The sequence below is a fragment of the Nycticebus coucang genome, chromosome 17 (genome assembly GCF_027406575.1).
Source record: "Nycticebus coucang isolate mNycCou1 chromosome 17, mNycCou1.pri, whole genome shotgun sequence".
Taxonomy (NCBI): domain Eukaryota; kingdom Metazoa; phylum Chordata; class Mammalia; order Primates; family Lorisidae; genus Nycticebus; species Nycticebus coucang.
Genome location: NC_069796.1, coordinates 83,254,222 through 83,273,444, shown reverse-complemented (window position 1 = coordinate 83,273,444; position 19,223 = coordinate 83,254,222). Strand labels below are relative to the sequence as shown.

Genomic DNA, 19,223 nt, shown 5'->3' with positions numbered 1-19,223 from the left:
TTTTTTTTGTAGAGACAGAGTCTCACTATACTGCCCTCAGGTAGAGTGCCGTCGCGTCACACGGCTCACAGCAACCTCTAACTCTTGGGCTTACGCGATTCTTTTGCCTCAGCCTCCCAAGCAGCTGGGACTACAGGTGCCCACCACAATGCCCGGCTATTTTTTGTTGCAGTTTGTCCGGGGCTGTGTTTGAACCCGCCACCCTCAGCATATGGGGCCGGCGCCCTACTCACTGAGCCACAGGCGCCGCCCTCCTTTCTGATTTTCTTATTGTAAATTGAGTACAGGGTTCTGAAATTACTATGTGGATTTGTCTGTTTCTCCTTGAAGTCCTTTAGGTTTTGCTCAAGTATTTTGATATTTGATTAGTTGTATAAATATTAGGATTGTATATTCTCTTGATGAATTGACTCCTTATCATTAAGAAATGTCTTTCTTTACCTCTTTGCTCTGAAATCTGCTTTGTCAGATATTATTGTAACTATTTCTGTCTTAGTATTAGCATAATTTATCTTTCTTCGTTCTCTTATTTTACTCATGTTTATATTTGAAGTACATTTCTATAGGCAGTGTATAATTGGGTCTTGCTTCTTTTAAAATGCAAACTGACAACGTTCATTTTAATAGGGTTGTTTAGACCACTTAATTTTAATGATGTAATTTTTATGGTTGGATTTTAAAAACCTTGCTATTTGGGTTTTTATTTGTTTACTAGAGATATTATCTTCTAAGTTTTTTTCATACCACTTATTCATCTATTTTTTCTTTGTTTTGAAACAATTGAGTATTATTTCTTTCAAGCATCCCATTTTATCTCCTTTGTTGTCTTTCTTTCTTTTGTTCTTTTTGCTATAATTCTTTATTTAGTTGATTAGGGTTTATGGTGTGTTTAACTTACCACAGTGTACTTTCAAGTAATCATATACCATCTCACATACACTGAGTATAAGAAGCCAATACACTTTTGTTTCTACATCCCATCCTTTATTCTTTTGTTATGTCACTTTTGCATATGTTATAAATAAACTCTTGAGTATTTTGTTGCTAATTTTTCTTTACATAGTTAATTATCTTTTTTTAAAAATTTCAGATTAATGTGAGGGTACAAACAACCAGGTCACAATATTTGAATTTGTTAGGTAGAGTCCCTCTTGTAGTTGTGTCTCACACCCAAAAGATGTGCCATATACTCTTACACTGTGCCCATTAAGTGGGAGCACCCCAAACCCTCCGTTTGCCTCCTCCCTCATTCCCCGTCCCCCCAACTTGAATCATTTACTGGCTACATTATTAGCATTGAGTACATTGGATATTTGCTTTCCTATTCTTGTGATACTTTACTGAGAAGAATGTGTCTCAACTCCATCCAGGTTAATACAAAAGATGTAAAGTCACCATCTTTTTATGGCTGAATAGTATTCCATGGTATACATATACCACGGTTTGTTAACCCATTCTTGAGTTGATGGGCATTTAGGTTGTTTCTACATCTTGGGCGATTGTCAGTTGAGCTGCAGTAAACAATTCAGTGTAAATGTCTTTATGATAAAAGGATTTGTTTTTTTCTTCTGGGTAGATACCTAATAGTGGTATTGTGGGGTCAAATGGGAGATCTAATTTGAGTTCTTTGAGGATTCTCCATATTTCTTTCCATATTAGTTTGTAGTCCCACCAACGAAGTAATAGTTAATTATCTTTTAAAAGAGTTTTAGAATATGTAAGAAAAGTATCTCTTATATTTACCCACATAATTTACTATTTCTCGTGCTTTTCGTTCCTTTCTATTAATGCAGATTTCCCATCTGGTATTCTATTTTTTCTGCCTAAAGATTTTTTTTTTTAATTTCCTATCATGTAGATCTGCTAGCAACAAATGCTTTCAGCTTTCCTATACAGGTTGAGTAATGCTAATCAGAAGTGCTTGGGACCAGAAGTGTTTCAGATTTGGGATTTTTTAAAATTTTGAAATATTTTCATATACATAATGAGATATCTTGGGGAGGGGACCCAAGTCTAAACGTGAAATCCATTTATGTTTCATGTACATAACCTGAAGATAATTTTATACAGTATTATTAATTTTGTCTGTGAAACAGTTTGTGTACATTGAACCATCGAAAAGCAAAGTCACCATCTCATGTCAGCACTCAAAAGTTTTAGATTTTGGAGCACTTTTGTATTTTGGATTAGGGATGCTTAACCTGTATCAGAAAAAGTATTTAACTTGCTGTCATTTTTGAAAGATACTTTTGCTGACTTGCTAGGTTGGCAGGATTTTTTTTCCTCCATTTAAATACATTAAAGATTTTGCTTCACTGTCATCTCTGTCGCATTGTTTACCGTAAGTCTGTTGGAATTTTATCTGTGCTCCTCTGAATGAAATGTTTTCCCCCCCTCTGGCTGCTTTTTAGATTTTTTCTTTATTATTTGTTTTAAGCCATTTGATTAAGATGTGCCTTTGTGTAATTTTCTTTTTTCTTTTTATGGATTTTTTAAATGCTTGGTGGATTCAGTGAGTTTTTGTATTTATGGATTTATAGTTTGCGTCAAATAAGGAAATTTTCTGCCTTTCTCTTTTCTATAGTAGCTTGAGATAGAATTCACCCATGTAAAGTGCACATTTAGTGGTTTCCATATATATTCACAAACGTTATGCAATATTTACTGTAATCGATTTGAAAGCATTATCATCATCTCAAGAAGAAATCATTAGTAGTCCTGCCTCTGGTGTATGGGAATACAACGTAGCCTTGGTTCTTTATGAATCTGGGGATTGTTGCCTAACAGTCCTTGTGGGTTTGTTTTCCTGTCTCAGGCAGTTCCTCACATGCATGTATTTATTGATCATTACTCAGGTGAAAATTTGAGGGGGATAGTCTTCAGACATCTCTGTCTATTTCTCTTCTCTCTGCTACTCTGCCTCTTGAATTCTAGTTGCCTCGATTTCCTTGGACTTCTCTGTCCTGGATCTCCAGGAGATCACTTGCACATGCTGTCCAGGAAGTAAGCTGAGACAATTGGGAAACAGAATCCCACCTTGTTAGTTTCCCACCCTCCTGCTCTGGTTGTGTCTGATCTCTGAAATGTCTGTTGCAGGTGGGATGATAAATTTACTTCCTGTTACTCCATTTTGATGAGAAGTAGAAGTTTCTAAAGGGTGCTTTTTTCAGCCAGTAGAGAATCAGTTTTCAAAGATTGGTATACTTTCATTATATCTGTTTATTTCATTTTCTTTCAGATTAGATCTGAACCATTAGGGGAATTGTGGGAAAAGTTCTTAGATGGATTATAGAAACCATTGGCATCTTACCAAAAAGTGCCAAAGTACGGATTGAATATTGCATTGAAAGTTATTACAAGTCTATCCTTAGTCACTGAATTTTATGCCTACTACTCTTTGATGATAAAGTTATGACTTCATATCTGAAATCTTTCTGGGCAAGTATTGTTACTTGCACATATGTAGTAAAATTTTTATTTAGTTACATGGTTCTTGGAATTATTATCCATGGATACTCTTAAACTCTTAAAACGCAACTAAACTGTGAATATTTTTCTTTTTTTTTATTTTTTATTTTTTGGGGACAGTTTCACTTTATCGTCCTCGGTAGAGTGGTGTGGTGTCACAGCTCACAGCAACCTCCAATTCCTGGGCTTAGGCAAGTCTCTTGCCTCAGTTTCCCTAGTACCTGGGACTATAGGCACCTGCCACAATACCCGGCTACTTTTTTGTTTTGCAGTTTGGCCGCGGCCGGTTCGAACCCACCGCTCTTGGTATATGGGGCCGGTGCCCTACCCACTGAGCCACAGGCGCTGCCCATTGTTTTCTTTTTTGTTGTAAGGGAAAATTCTTATTTTCTGGAGTATAGATATGAACAGCCTCTGAGATACCAGAATTTGATTTTGTTTTACATAAATCCAAATCAGTCATAATATTCAAACATTGGATTCATCATTACTGTAAACAATACATACCTTTTCTTTTACATTTGCAGTCATTTTTTTATATATATATATATTCCCCCCCCCCAATGGGCAATTTTTTTTTTTTTTTTTTAGAGACAGAGTCTCTTTATTGCCCTTGGTAGAGTGCTATGGTGTCACAGCTCACAGCAACCTCCAACTCCTGGGCTTAGGCAATTCTCTTGCCTCAGCCTCCTGTGTAGCTGGGACAACAGGCGCCTGCCACAATACCCGGCTAGTTTTTTGTTGCAGTTTGGCCAAGGCCAGGTTCAAACCCGCCACCCTTGGTATATGGGGCCGGCGCCCTACCCACTGAGCCACAGGCGCCGCCCTGCTTTATCTGTTTATTTTTTCTTATTATTTATTTATTTATTTATTTGTGGTTTTTGGCCAGGGCTGGGTTTGAACCTGCCACCTTCAGCATATGGGACCGGCGCCCTACTCCTTGAGCCACAGGCGCCACCCCATTTGCAGTCATTTTTAAAAGGTAAATTCTTTCCCTTTGTGTTCTTAAAAATAAAAATGCAGTCTAAGTATTGATAGATTAACCTAAATTTTTTGGTTTAATCTGCTAAGTAGAGAATTTATAACTTAATACTAGTGAATTATTCTAGAATAGGTATGATTTCCCCTTTTAACTAACCCGTTCACAAATTTTTGGGTGGTAATTTTTAAGTTACTCATTAAAATATCTAAGTCTTACTTAATCCACAAACCAAATTATTGAGAACACTATATAATCCTTCCATGTATTTTCTTCTTTTACAGGAAAAGTAAGAAGCTTAAGCTCATCTTTATGGTCACTAACTCACTTGACAGCTTTGCATTTGAGTGACAATTCCCTGTCCCGCATTCCTTCAGACATTGCCAAACTTCACAATTTGGTGTATCTGGACCTGTCATCTAATAAAATCCGTAGTTTACCGGCAGAACTCGGAAACATGGTATCACTCAGGTACGCAGATTCAACTTAGTACATACTTTCTTTATACCTCCTAAAAATCACAGCCTTTGTATTGTTAGGAAACAACACGGTTGATTGAATGGCATTTGATAAAAGTAAACATTGCTATACTTTATGAAAAGGTTTTTGGCAAAATCAACTGTCAACTAATAAGTAATTAAGTAGATCCACAACCTGAGAGTTTTTTTATTAAATTGTTATGTTTTGTGTAATGTACTTTATTCTTGAACCAAAAGTTTTGGACAAAGTAGAGGTAAATAGCTATAAAGCATTTGTGTCATCCCACATTCTTAACTGTGACAGATAGTTGGGGCACCATCCTTCATACCACTGTGTGTGTCATCCAGGAAATCATTGACAATTAGTGAAGCCTTTTTTTTTTTTTTTTGGCTTGCATGAATGATAGTAGTAAAGCCTGGACCTGAAAGAAACTGTAAGTTAGTTATTAAATTTGGTGGGCTATAGTATGATGTATAAGATATAGAGCCACATGGAGCTCAGGTTGGAATCTTGGCTTTGCCATTTATAAGTTGTGTGATTCTGGGCAAGCTTCTTAACCCAGGATTAGGGATATTTGAGATAATGAGTAAAAAGCCACTAGCACCCTACCTGGCATATACTGTACTTTTTTTTTTTTTTTTAAACAGAGTCTTACTCTGTTGCCCCAGGCTAGTGTGCTATGGCATCATAGCTCACAGAACCTCAAATACCTCAGCTCAAACTATCTTCTTGTCTCAGCCTCCCAAGTAGTTGGGACATAGGCACCTGCCATGTTGTCTAGTTAATTTTTCTATTTTTTGTAGAGATGGGGTCTCTCTCTTGATCAGGCTGGTCTCAAACTCCTGAGCTCAAGGGACCCACCTGCCTCAAGGGATCCATTTCAGCCTCTCAGAGTGCTAGGATTACAGGCATGTGCCAGCCGAGGCTTAATTATTGAATATACAACATAATCATCTTTAATTCTCTGAAACAAATCTACTTGAAAAATCTTCTTTTCCATGTATATATTTGGAGAATAAATAGAAACCAGTTATTCAGAACTGCTTTTTCTTGTTCATTTTATGGCCTACCTCTGGTTTGCTCATAAGTGACCAAGATTCATTTAAATTTTAGGAACTAAGGATTAAAGAAATGGTTTTTCTTCACACTTAGAAATTGATAAATAAAATTGCCAGTATCTCAGTGTGATCTCTGTTTTGTGGGATTTTTTTAATCCTGTTGAAAATTCCTTTGATATTTAAATTATGGTTATCTATGTATTATAAATTATTGGAATAAGCATGAGTAGTTGGTACAGCTGCTGTTATTTCTAAAGTGAAACTTTATTAAGTAGTAATTATAAAGTTAATTGTGCAGCTGTCATAAGCTCTTTTGAGTTCCTACTGTGTGATCATAATATCATTTTAGTTTCCCATGTTTTTTGTTTTTGAGATGGGGTCTCACTCTGTCTTTGAGTGGCTTTGAGTACAGGGGTATCGTCTGAACTCACTGTAACTTCAAACACTTCTCCTGCCTCAGCCTTCCAAAGTGTTAGGATTACAGGCATGAGCCACCATGCCTCTCTTTATTTAAATAGTTCATGTGAGGCTATTTTATCTGTTGAATCTAATACTTTCATATTAGATATATATTTTATATTAGATAGCTATTTCATCTTTTTCCCCTCATTTCATTTTTCTAATAATTCTTTTTTTTCTGTATTTTACGGAGTTTTGATCTATGGCAGTTTGTCTCTTTTTAACCACATACAGTCTGTGAAGCACTGTACCAGACATTGTAATATAATATAAAACTTTGTCACTCATGTGCATTTATGTTCCTAGAAGTTGTATCATTGATTTTAATAGTTAAAAGTTCATATGTTTTCTGAATTCCTGGAATTTTTACATCAACAGGGAGCTCCATTTAAATAACAACCTGTTACGAGTTCTACCTTTTGAGCTGGGAAAACTGTTTCAGTTGCAGACGTTAGGCCTAAAAGGTATGGTGTTTGTGCTTCTTATGATTTGTATGTATGTCTTTGAATCTAAAGAAGCCTTAAGAATCCTTCTGCAGGTTCACTTTTCCCTAGACTTCATCAGTTTGTTAAATACACCCCAATGGTTTTCTCTTGATTAGTTAGTTGTAGACTGTCTACTAGTCCTTGTATGCTAGTTTGCTCTTGGCCCAGTCTTGTTTTTCTGGCCTCTGTTTTACTGAACCCTATATTCTGATGGCACATTACTGAGGCTATACTTTCATTATGTTGTAAGTAGCTATTTTTTCTTATATTCAAATCTCAAAAAATGGAGACTCTTCATAAAGTACGTAAGTCCACTTAAGTCTGCTAATTAATAAAGAGAGATTTAAGTATATTTTAAAAGCTTAGTTAATGAAGACTTGATTAACATGTTAGCAGTTGGGGACACAATCCAGCAAGATCTATTGGAAATATATATTTGTGTGTGTGTGTATATATATATATATATATATATATATTTTTTTTTTTTTTTTAAGAGACAGAGCCTCACTTTGTCGCCCTCGGTAGAGTGATGTGGTTGGTGTCACAGCTCACAGCCACCTCCAGCTCTTGGGCTTAGGCAATTCTCTTGCCTCAGCCTCCTGAGTAGCCGGGACTATAGGCACCAGTCACAATGCCTAGCTGTTTTTTTGTTGTTGTTGTTCTAGTTTGGCTGGGGCTGGGCTCAAACCTGTCACCATTTGTATATGGGTGTGGCGCCCTACTTACTGAGCCACAGGCGCCGCCCAGAAATATGTATTTTTTAAGCCAGCAAAATTAAAAGTCACATTTTAGCAATATGTCAATGCCTGTAAATTTTTTATCACATTAAGGATTATCCTTCACCAGTCTTGGGCAGGTGTGTCCAGCCTACTGTACATGTACGGTTGCTTCCTTCACAGAAGGTTACTGGATGAAGTGTTCAACAATTGCATTCTTAGGGGCGGCGCCTGTGGTTCAGGGAGTAGGGCGCCGGCCCCATATACCAGGGGTGGCATGTTCAAGCTCGGCCCCAGCCAGACCTGCAAAAAAAAAGAAGAATTGCAATCTTATTTCTTAAAAAATGCCATTATATAAAATGAGGTTTTATTCCCATAAATCCATTTCCTTTTTCAGAAATAGCAGTATTTAAAATACAAATATTTATTTACAACTGCAAAATAATATCCAAGGAACACCAGCTATGTAAATGGTTCTTTGGAAAGTTTTTTTGCATGGGTGGGACTAGCTGATTCTTAAAAATAAGGGTCAGTGAAAAATAAAATGAAGATTTTTTTTTTCTGTTGTATCTCACAACCTAGACCTTTTAATTTGTATTTTGCTTTTAAACTTGAATAACAGAAAAGTACTATGTAGCAAAATACATTTATATACTGACCACCAGAATTAAAAATGACTATTTTGTCACTTTTCTGTTAATTTTTAAATGTAAAATAAATACAATATTACAGAACATTGAGGCTTTCTTTGTTCTTCTTTCAGTTCATTTCAGTGGCAGAGGCAGCTACTGCTGTATGCCCTTCCAGTTCAGACTTTTCTAATTTTATAGTATATATTTTACAAACCATAATTTGTATTCACTAAGAATTTTCACTCATTTTATTTGAAGGTAGGAGTGTCAGTCACAAATTTTCATACTGAATTAACATGTATTTTAAAAAAGCCTCTAAGTGTAAACGCTTGCAGGAGTAGGACAATCTTCATGGCACCTTCAATTTTTATGATCTCTTGATTCCATTTCACAAAAGTCCTTTATTCTTTTACGTGTAGGCTTTTATGTTTTCTTCCTTAGAAATAGAGTTTAAAAGAGACTTTTGTTTATCTCAGATATCCTGTTGGACAGTATTACACATCTATTTGTAAGTAGCCTTTTTTTCGCTGATTTTACCTTTTTTTTTTTGATAAATCCTGTTGTTTTTCTGAGCTTTTGCAGGTATACTTTAATTCTAATGTTCTGCCAGCTACTTCTTAAAGTGATTGAATTATTTTTGCTCTCTCTGAACACTTCTGTCATTGATTTCTCATGGTACTTTTTAATTATTTGGAAAAGAGAGATTGTATCACTTCAGAGTCATGTCTGTTTGTTATAAGATATATAGCCAGGTTTTTTGCCTCATAAATCAGTTCGGGCAATTTTCTTTAAAGGTAACAGTTGCATAAGGCTTGCATGCTTTGCTTTCTTCCCCCTACATTTTTTCATATTCTTCAAAATTGTGCTACAGTAAGACAGGAGTATGACTTTAGATGCTCTCCCTTTTTACTTTTTTGTTTTGAGATACTTGTATATTCACAAACATATGAAAATAATGCAGAATAGCCCTTGTACCCTTTACCCAATTTCCCTTAATAATAGCATTGTTCACAACTTTAATTTCGCAGTGTCATAAGCAGAACAGTCAAGATACAGAATATTATGTGAAAGAAAAACCAGGCACAGAGAGACACATTCCACTTGATTTCATTTACATATAGAATCTTAAAAGGTCAAACTCTAGAAAGTAGAGAGCAGAAGTAGTTATTACTAAGGAGTAGGGATTGAGGGATAGAGTGGAAAGGGGAGGTCTTGTTCAAAGGGTATAAAATTTCATTTAATCAGGAGCAATAAGTTTGGTAATATATTAATATCTGGCTCAGAGTGGTGTCTATAATTAGTAATGAAGTGTATTTTGAAATGGTTAAATGTGCTCACCACAAATAAATATTTGAGGTGATGAATATGTTGATTAGCCTGATTTGATCATTCCAGTGTATATACGTGTCATAATATCCCATTGTACATCATAAATATGTACAATTATTTGCCAATTTTACAAATGGGGATATTTCCATCACCAATGGATCCCCCTAGTTTTCCTTTGATAGCCACACCTACTTTTTTCCTGCCCCAACTCACTCCTGATCACCACTGATTTGTTCTCCACTTCTATAATTTCACTGTTTTGAGATTCTTGATAAATGAAATCATGCTCTATGTAACCTTTTTGAGATTGGCTTTGTCCAGTCAGGTTAATTCTTTGCAAATTCATCCAGATTTTTGCCTGGATTAGTTTTAGTAGTTTATTCCTTTGTATTGATAAGCAATATTCTATAGTGTGAATGTGTCATGTTTGTTTAACCATTCACCTGCTGGAGGATATCTTGGTTTCTTCCAATTTGGGACTATTATGAATAAAATTGCTATGAACATTTCATGTGCAGGTTATTGTGTGAATGTGAGTCTTCATTTTTCTAGGGTAATGTCCAAGAGTGCAATTCCTGGGTCATTTGCATGTTTAATTTTTTTAAGAAATGGCAAAACTGTTTTCCGTAGTGATAATTCAACCAGCAGTAGTATGTGGGTGATCCAGCCATTCTGATAGATGTGTAGTCATATCTCACGGTTTTGATTTGTATTTATCTGGTGGCTAAAGATATTGAACGTCTTTGCATGTGCTGTTTGCCATTTGCATTTTTTCCCCTCTGTTAAATATCTCTTCATGTCCATGTTCCAACTGGATTGTTTGCTTTTCCATTAAGTTTTAGGAGTCCTTTATATATTCTAGGGACTAGTCCTTCGTTGGACATATGGCTTTGCATGTATTTTTTTCCTGGTATGTAACCTGTCTTTTCATCCTTTTAACAAGGCCTTTTGTTTTTAAGTTTTAAATTTTTATGAAGTCCATTTATCAATTTTCTCTTTTAATGGATCCTGCTGAATCTGAGAACTCTCTGAATAGCTCTAAATCATAGGTTTTCCTATGTTTTATTCTAAAAGTTTTATGGTTTTATGTTTTCCATTTAAGTCTATGATCCATTTTGATTTGAAATTGAGTTAAAATACATGAGGATTAGTTTAAGGTTTATTTATTGATTTGCCTACATATCTATTCCAATTGCTCTAGTACCATTTTCGGATAGACTGTCTTACCTCCAATGAATTGCTTTTGCACCTTTGTTAAAAATCAGTTGGGTAATCTGTGTGGGTCTATTTCTGGGTTCTCTGTTCTGTTCCATTGATCTATCTATGTCTGTCCTTCCTCCATCAAGCACACAGTTAATTGTAGCCCTGTAAGTCTTGAAATAGGATACACTGATCCTCAACTTTAGTCTTCTTTTTCAAAATGGTTTTAGCTTTTCCAGATTCTTTGCCTTTCATTATAAAATTTAATCTTATCTATTGTAAGCAAATATTGCTGGAAGCATGATCTGAATTATATTAAACCTGTATCTCAGATTGGCATAACTGACATGTTTACCGTGTTGAGTCATTCAGTCCATTCGGTCATTCTTCTATAGCATGAACATGCTATGTCTCCATTTATTTAGATCCTCACTGACTTTTCTCATCAGTGTTGTGGAGTTTTAGGCATATAAATCCTGTACAGGTTTTATTGGGTTTATACCTAAGACTTTTTGTGTTTGTTTTGAGTGATTGTAAATGTTACTGTAACATTTCAAATTGCTGTAAAATTTACAGCAATTGCTTAAAATTGATTGTAAAATTTGGCGTCTATGTTATTACAGGTGTATAGAAGTATAGTCATTTGTTGCTTATCCATAGAGGTAGTTCTGAGAAATGTGTGATTAGGTGATTTCATCATTGTGCAAACATCATAGGTTGTACTTTTCACAAACCTAGATGGTATAACCTACTACACACCAAGGCTATATAGGATAGCTTATTGCTCCTAGGCTGTAAACTTGTACTCTACTGAGTATTGAATGCAGTTGTGAGCATGTGAGAATCTAAATGTACAAAGGTACAGTAAAATTTGATAATTACAGTTTTAGTGAACATGATCTGTTGTTGACAGGAACATTATACAGTGCATGACTGTACAATGGATTTTTTAATGTTTATCTTAAATCCTGCCATTTTGTTGAGCTCAATTCCAGTTCTAGAAGGTTTTGGTTTGGGGGGGTTTTATAGATTTCTTGGGCTTTTCTATGTAGAAAATCATGTCATGACTTTTTATCCGTTTATTTCTTTCTTTCCTTTATGTATGTCTTTTCTTGCCTTACTGAACTGACTGGAATTTCCAGTACAATGTTGAATTAGAGTTATGAGAGGAGACATGCCTCCTTGTTGTGATCTTAGAAAGTATTTAGTCTTTCACTATTGAGCATAAGTTAGCAGTAGGTATTTTGTAGATGCTCTTTACTGATTTGAAGAAATTCCCCTTTATTCCTATTTTTTCCAGGAATGTAAAATCATGAATGGGTGTTTTAATTTCCTCAGATGTTTATTCTGCATTGGTTGGTAAGATCATGTAATTTCTCTTCTTTAGCCTGGTAATATGATGGATTACATTGATTGGGTTTTGAATATTGACCCAGCCTTGCATTCTTTGAATAAACACTACTTGGGTCATATGTATTGCTTCTGTATGCATGAGGGATGTTTGTCTGTAGTTTTGGTTTAGTTTGTTTATAATTGTACTCTGTTTTTGGTAGCAGAGTAGTATCAACTTCATGTAATGAATTTGAAATTATTTTCTCTGTCTTCTGGAAGAAATTCTGTAGAATTGTTACTAATTCTTCTTTAAATGGTTGCTAGGATTTTCCAGTGAAAACATTTGCGCCTAGAGATTTCTTTTTTGGTTATTTTAAAATCAAAAATTCATTTTCTTAATATCTGTAGTAGGAATATTTAAATTATCTATTTCTTATAATGAATAAGTTGTGACGTTTGTGTTTTTTTGAGGAAGTGGTCCATTTCATCTGTGTTACTAAATTTGTATACGTAGGCTTGTTCATAATGTTCCCTTATCCTTTTGATGTCTGGAGGTTCTACAGTAATACTGTTTCATTCCTGATATTGGTAATTTTTATCTTTTTGTTAGTCTTACTATAAGTTTGCCAGTTTTATTGATGTTTCCGAAGAAACATCTTTTTAAAAAATTTCTATTTTTCAATTTCATTGATTTTTTTTTTTTTTTTTTTTTCTCCTCTCTCTTTGGTATTTCTTCTTGCTTTGGGTTTATTTTGTCTTTTTCACTAGATTGATGAGGTGGTAGTTTAGATTACCAAAATGAGATTTTTCCTCTTTTCTAATTTCTCTCGTGGCCCTGCTTTAGTTTTGAAATGCTGTATTTTCATTTTCACTTGGCTCAGTATATTGTAAGATTTCCCTTGAGACTTTCTCTTTGGCTTGTGGACTATTTAGAGTGTTCCAGTGCTTGCAGATTTTCCTGTTATTTTCCTATTTTTTTAAGAGATGGGATCTCACTATGTTTCCCAGGCTGGCCTTGAATTCCTAGGACTCAACCATCTTCCTGCCTTAGCCTCTTTAATATAGCTGGGATTATAGGCTTGCACCTCCATGCCTTAGTTAGTAATTTTTAATGTGATTTCTTCGTGGTCAGAGAATACATTTTATATGGTATCAATTCTTTTATATTTGTTGGAGTTTGTTTTATGGCATAGAGTTTGGCCTATCCTAGTGTGTGTTCCTTGGGCAGTGGAAAAGAATGTGTATTTTGTTATTGAGCAAGGTGTTCTATAAACGTCTATTAGATCCTATATAGTGATAGTGTTGAGGTTTTTGTCACATTGAGAGAGGGATGGCAAAGTCTGTAACTATAATTACAGATTTATCTATTTTCCTTTTGGTTCTGTCAGTTTTTGCTTAAAATATTTTGTTGTTCTTTTTTTTTTTTTTTTTCCTTCCTTGAGACAGAATCTCACTATGTTGCCCTCGGTAGAGTGCTGTGGTGCCACATCTCACAGCAAGCTCAAACTCTAGGGCTTAAGCAGTACTCTGCCTCAGCCTACCAAGTAGCTGGGACTACAGGTGTCCCTGCCACAATGCCCGGCTATTTTTTGTTACAGTTGTGGTTGTTTAGCAGGCACGGGCCGGGTTCGAACCCGCCAGCCTCAGTGTATGTGCCTGACACTATAACCACTGTGCTACGGGCGCTGAGCCTATTTTGTAGTTCTGTTTGAAAACACATTTAGAATTGTAGTGTCTTCTTGGGGAATTGACCCTTTATCATTACATAATATAACTCTCTGCTATGGCAATTTTATTTCCTCTAAAGTCCTCTTTAATTGATATTATAATAATACAGCCACTGATGCTTACCTTTGTTCAAATTTTACATGATTTATATCTATCTCCATAGTTGACTACCTCCCTATATTGACCACCTCCTTAAGTTGATCTCATTTTCATAGATTGAATACGTACCATATGTATATATCAGTGCAATAGACCTAGTTCCTTATGTTGACCAGTTTGTTGCAGTCCCTTGCGTGGTCACCTTACAGAGGTTTTGCTCTAGTTTGATCCCTTTATTCCCTCCATTGTTACATATGAAGTTATGAAGTGATTTTCTGTGGACAGCATATAATTGGGTCATGATTTTTTTAATCCACTCTGCCAATCTGTCTTTTAATTTGGTGTATTTAGACCATTTATATTTCAGGTAGTTATTGGTAAGTTAGGGCTTAAGCCTAGCCTGCCATTTTACTTTTCGTGTTCTGTTTGTTTGTCCAATTTTCTGTTTTTCAATTTCCTTTTTGTGCTGTGGGTTTCCTAAGTGATTTTTAGATACTTGTTTTGACTTACCTATAGTGTTTTTGAGTGTATCTATTTGCATAGATTCTTAGGCGTTGCTCCAGGCATTAATTACATTGTGTATGTGTAACTTATCACAGATTGGTGGTGTTAGTTTACTAGTTGAAGTGAAATACAGAAACCTTTACTCTTTTTATGTCCTTCTATTCACCCCCATTTACGATGTAGTTATTTAAAATACTTTCTCGACATTTAAAATCATGTCAGTATTACATAATCTTTTAATTGCCAAACATGGTTTAGAAAGTGTATGAGAAGAAAAGCAAATATTTGCCCATTTTTTTTGGTTACCATGTTTTTTCTTCTTTTTTAATGTTCCGGGGTTCCTTCTTTCATGGGTAGATTTACTGGCAGCAGATTCTCTTAACTTTTCATCATCTGAGGATATCTTTATTTCTACTTCATTCCTGAAAGATATTTTCACTGGATGTAGGATTCTTGGTTTGACAGTTCTTTTCTTTCAGCACTTGAAAAATATTGTACCATTTCCTTTTGGCCTCTATGGTTTGTGATGAGAAATCAGCTGTCATTTAAAAAAAAACAAACATTTTTTCCCCTACAGATGAGGTGTGATTTTTCTCTAGCCGCTTTCAAGATTTGTTTCTTTGTCTTTTTTTTCTTTATTAAGTCATAGCTGTGTACATTAATGCAATTATGAGGTACAATGTGCTGGTTTTGTATACAATTTGAAATACTTTCATGAAACTGGTTAACATAGCCTTCACGGCATTTTCTTAGTTATGGTGTTAAGACATTTATATTCTACACTAGTAGATTTAACATGTACCCTTGTAAAATGCACCATATGTGTGGTCCCACCAATTACCCTCCCTCCACCCATCTTCCTCTCTCTCCTCCACTTCCCACCCCCTCCTCTTTTCTATTCATCTTGGGCTATAGTAGAGTCATAGCATTCATATGGAAGTGTGAGTGCTTATAAATTGGTTTCATGGTAGGCCTGAGTGCATTGGATACTTTTTTCCCCATTCTTGAGATACTTTGCTGAAGAGTATGTTCCAGCTCCGTCCATGTAAACATAAAAGAGGTAAAGTCTCCATCTTTTTTAAAGGCTGCATAATATTCCATGGTGTACATATACCACAATTTGTTAATCCATTCGTGGGTCGATGGGCACTTGGGCTTCTTCCACGACTTAGCAATTATGAATTGGGCTGCAATAAACATTCTGGTGCAAATATCTTTGTTATAAAGTGATTTTTGGTCTTCTGGATATATACCTAGTAAGGAATTGCTGGATTGAATGGCAGGACTATTTTTAGATCCCTAAGTGATCTCCAAACTTCTTTCCAAAAGGAACGTATTAGTTTGCATTCCCACCAGCAGTGCAGAAGTGTTCCCTTTTCTCCACGTCCACACCAACATCTGTGGTTATGGGATTTTGTCATGTGGGTTAATCTTACTGGAGTTAGATGATATCTCAAAGTAGTTTAGATTTGCATTTCTCTGATGAGTAAGGATGATGAGCATTTTTTCATGAGTCTGTAGGCCGTGTGCTTGTCTTCTTCAGAGAAGTTTCTCTTCAAGTCCCTTGCCCAGCCTGCGATGGGATCACTTGTTCTTTTCTTGCTAATACATTTGAGTTCTCTGTGGATTCTGGTTATTAAACCTTTGTTCGAGACATAACCTGCAAGTATCTTCTCCCATTCTGAGGGCTGTCTGCTGGCTTTACTTACTGTGTTCTTGGCTTTGCAAAAGCTTTTTAGTTTGATCAGATCCCAGTAATGTACTTTTGGTGTTGCTTCAATTGTCTGGGGCGGGGAGGGGGGGTCCTCCTCATAAAGTATTTGCCCAGGCTGATTTCTTCAAGTGTTTTCCCTGCTCTTTCTCTTCCCTTCCCTTCCCCTCCCCTCCCTTCCTTTCCTTTCCCCTCCTTTCCCTTCCCCTCCTCTCTTTCTTTTCTTTCTTTCTTTCTTTCTTTTTTTTTTTTTGAGACAGAGTCTTAAGCTATTGCCCTGGGTAGAGTGCTGTGGCATCACAGCTCACAGCAACCTCTAACTCCTGGGCTCAAGCGATTCTCTTGCCTCCACCTCCCAAGTAGCTGGGACTACAGGTGCCTGCCACAACACCTGGTTATTTTTTGGTTGCAGCCATCATTGTTTGGTGGGCATGGGCTGGATTCAAACCCACCAGCTCAAGGGTATGTGGTTGGCGCCTTAGCCACTTGAGCCACAGATGCCGAGCCTCTTTTAGTATTTTTATAGTTTCATGTCTTAAGTTTAAATCTTTTATCCAGTGAGAGTGTAGGTCCAGTTTCAATCTTCTACGGGTTGCCAGCCAGTTCACCTAGCACCATCTGTTAAATAGGGAATCTTTTTCTCACTGAATGTTTTTGACTGGCTTGTCAAAGATCAAATAACCGTAAGTAGCTGGGTTCATCTCTTGGTTTTCTATTCTGTTCCGTACATCTACCTCTCTGTTTTTGTGCCAGTACCATGCTGTTTTGATCACTATTGATTTGTAGTATAGTCTGAGGTCCGGTAGCATGATTCCTCCTGAATTGTTTTTATTTCTGAGTAATGTCTTGGCTATTCGAGGTTTTTTTTCTGATTCCATATAAAACTAAGTATTATTTTTTTGAGGTCTTTAAAGTATGACAGTGGTGCTTTAATAGGGATTGCATTAAAATTGTATATTGTGATATGATCATATATCTGGAAAACACTAGGGATTCTACTACAAAACTTTTAGAAGTGATCAAGGAGGGCGGCGCCTGTGGCTCAGTCGGGAAGGCACCAGCCCCATATACCGAGGGTGACGGGTTCAAACCCGGCCCCTGCCAAACTGCAACCAAAAAATAGCCGGGCGTTGCGGCGGGCGCCTGTAGTCCCAGCTACTCGGGAGGCTGAGGCAAGAGAATCGCTTAAGCCCAGGAGTTGGAGGTTGCTGTGAGCCGTGTGAGGCCTTGGCACTCTACCGAGGGCCATAAAGTGAGACTCTGTCTCTACAAAAAAAAAAAAAAGAAGTGATCAAGGAATACAGCAATGTCTCAGGCTACAAAATCAGCACCCATAAATCTGTAGCCTTTATATATACCAACAATAACCAAGCTGAAAAAACAGTCAAGGACTCTGTTCCTTTTACAGTAGTGCCAAAGAAGATGAAATATTTGGGAGTATATCTAACAAAGGATGTGAAAGATCTCTACAAAGAGAACTATGAAACTTTAAGAAAAGAAATAGCTGAAGATGTTAACAGATGGAAAAACATACCATGCTCATGGCTGGGAAGAATCAGCATTGTTAAAATGTCCATACTACCCAAAGCAACTTATAATTTTAATGCAATTCCTATTAAAGCTCCATTGTCATATTTTAAAGATCTCGAAAAAATAATACTTTGTTTTATATGGAATCGTAAAAAACCTCGAATTGCCAAAACATTACTCAGCCATAAAAACAAAGCAGGAGGAATCGCGCTACCAGACCTGAGACTATACTATAAATCGATAGTGATCAAAACAGCATGGTACTGGCACAAAAACAGAGAAGTAGATGTCTGGATCAGAATAGAGAACCAAGAGATGAATCCAGCTACTTACCGTTATTTGATCTTTAACAAGTCAATTAAAAACATTCAGTGGAGGAAGATTCCCTATTTAACAAATGGTGCTGGGTGAACTGGCTGGCAACCTGTAGAAGACTGAAACTGGACCCACACCTTTCACCATTAACTAAGATAGACTCTCACTGGATAAAAGATTTAAACTTAAGACATGAAACTATAAAAATACTTGAAGAAAGTATCCATATACCCTTTTCTTATCTGATTGCGATGGCTAAGACTTCCATTACAATGTTAAAAAACAGTGGAGGGTGTCTCCTGTGGCTCAGTGGGTAGGGCGCTGGCCCCATATACTGAGGATGGTGGGTTCAAACCCGGTTCCGGCCAAACTGCAACAAAAAAAGAACAGCCGGGTGTGTGACAGATGCTTGTAGTCCCAGCTACTTGGGAGGCTGAGACTAGAGAATTGCCTAAGCCCAGGAGTTGGAGGTTTCTGTGAGCTGTGTGATGCCATGGCATTCCACTGAGGGTGATAAAATGAGATTCTTGTCTCTACCAAAAAAAAAAACAGTGGAGACAATGAGCAACCTTGCCTGTTTCCTGATCTGAGAGGAAATGATTTCAATTTAACTGCATTCAAAACAATATTGTCTGTGGGTTTGCTGTAGATGGCCTCTATCACTTTAAGAAATGAGTATGCAGATTCCTCTTATTGGTGAGTTCAACTTTTATTGCATGATGATCCGAGAAAATACAAGGAATAATTTCTATACTTTTAAATTTGCTGAGGTTAGACTTGTGACTTAAGATGTGATCAATTTTGGAGGATGTTGCACGGGCTGATGAGAAGAATGTATATTCAGTTTTGTTAGGATGAAATGTTCTGTAGATGTCTATTAAATTCAATTGTTGTATGGTGAAGTTTAAGTCCAGAATTTCTTTGCTTAGTTTCTTTTTTTTTTTTTTTTGTAGAGACAGAGTCTCACTTTATCGCCTGGCATCAGCTCACTTTATCGCCTGGCATCAGCTCACAGCAACCTCCAACTCCTGGAGCTTAGGCGATTCTCTTGCCTCAGTCTCCCTAGTAGCTGGGACTACAGGTGTCCGCCACAAAGCCCAGCTATTTTTTTGTTGCAGTTTGGCCGGGGCTGGGCTTGAACCCGCCACTCTCGGCATATGGGGCCGGCGCCCTACCCACTGAGCCACAGGCGCCGCCC

At 36.6% G+C, this 19,223-nt stretch overlaps 1 protein-coding gene across 4 annotated transcripts in view; it reads left to right on the top strand.

Annotated features, from left to right (window-relative positions):
* Window positions 1-19,223, top strand: part of CNOT6 (CCR4-NOT transcription complex subunit 6) — a 90,595-nt gene that overhangs the window by 48,986 nt on the left and 22,386 nt on the right. For 2 of the 4 annotated variants that reach the window (XM_053566904.1, XM_053566903.1), the window contains exons 3-4: window positions 4,732-4,918; window positions 6,823-6,908. The exons of the other annotated variants lie outside the window; for them this stretch is intronic. In XM_053566904.1, the coding sequence (XP_053422879.1) occupies window positions 4,732-4,918; window positions 6,823-6,908 (273 nt within the window). The remainder of the gene's footprint in view (window positions 1-4,731; window positions 4,919-6,822; window positions 6,909-19,223) is intronic. 4 annotated transcript variants of the gene reach the window in all.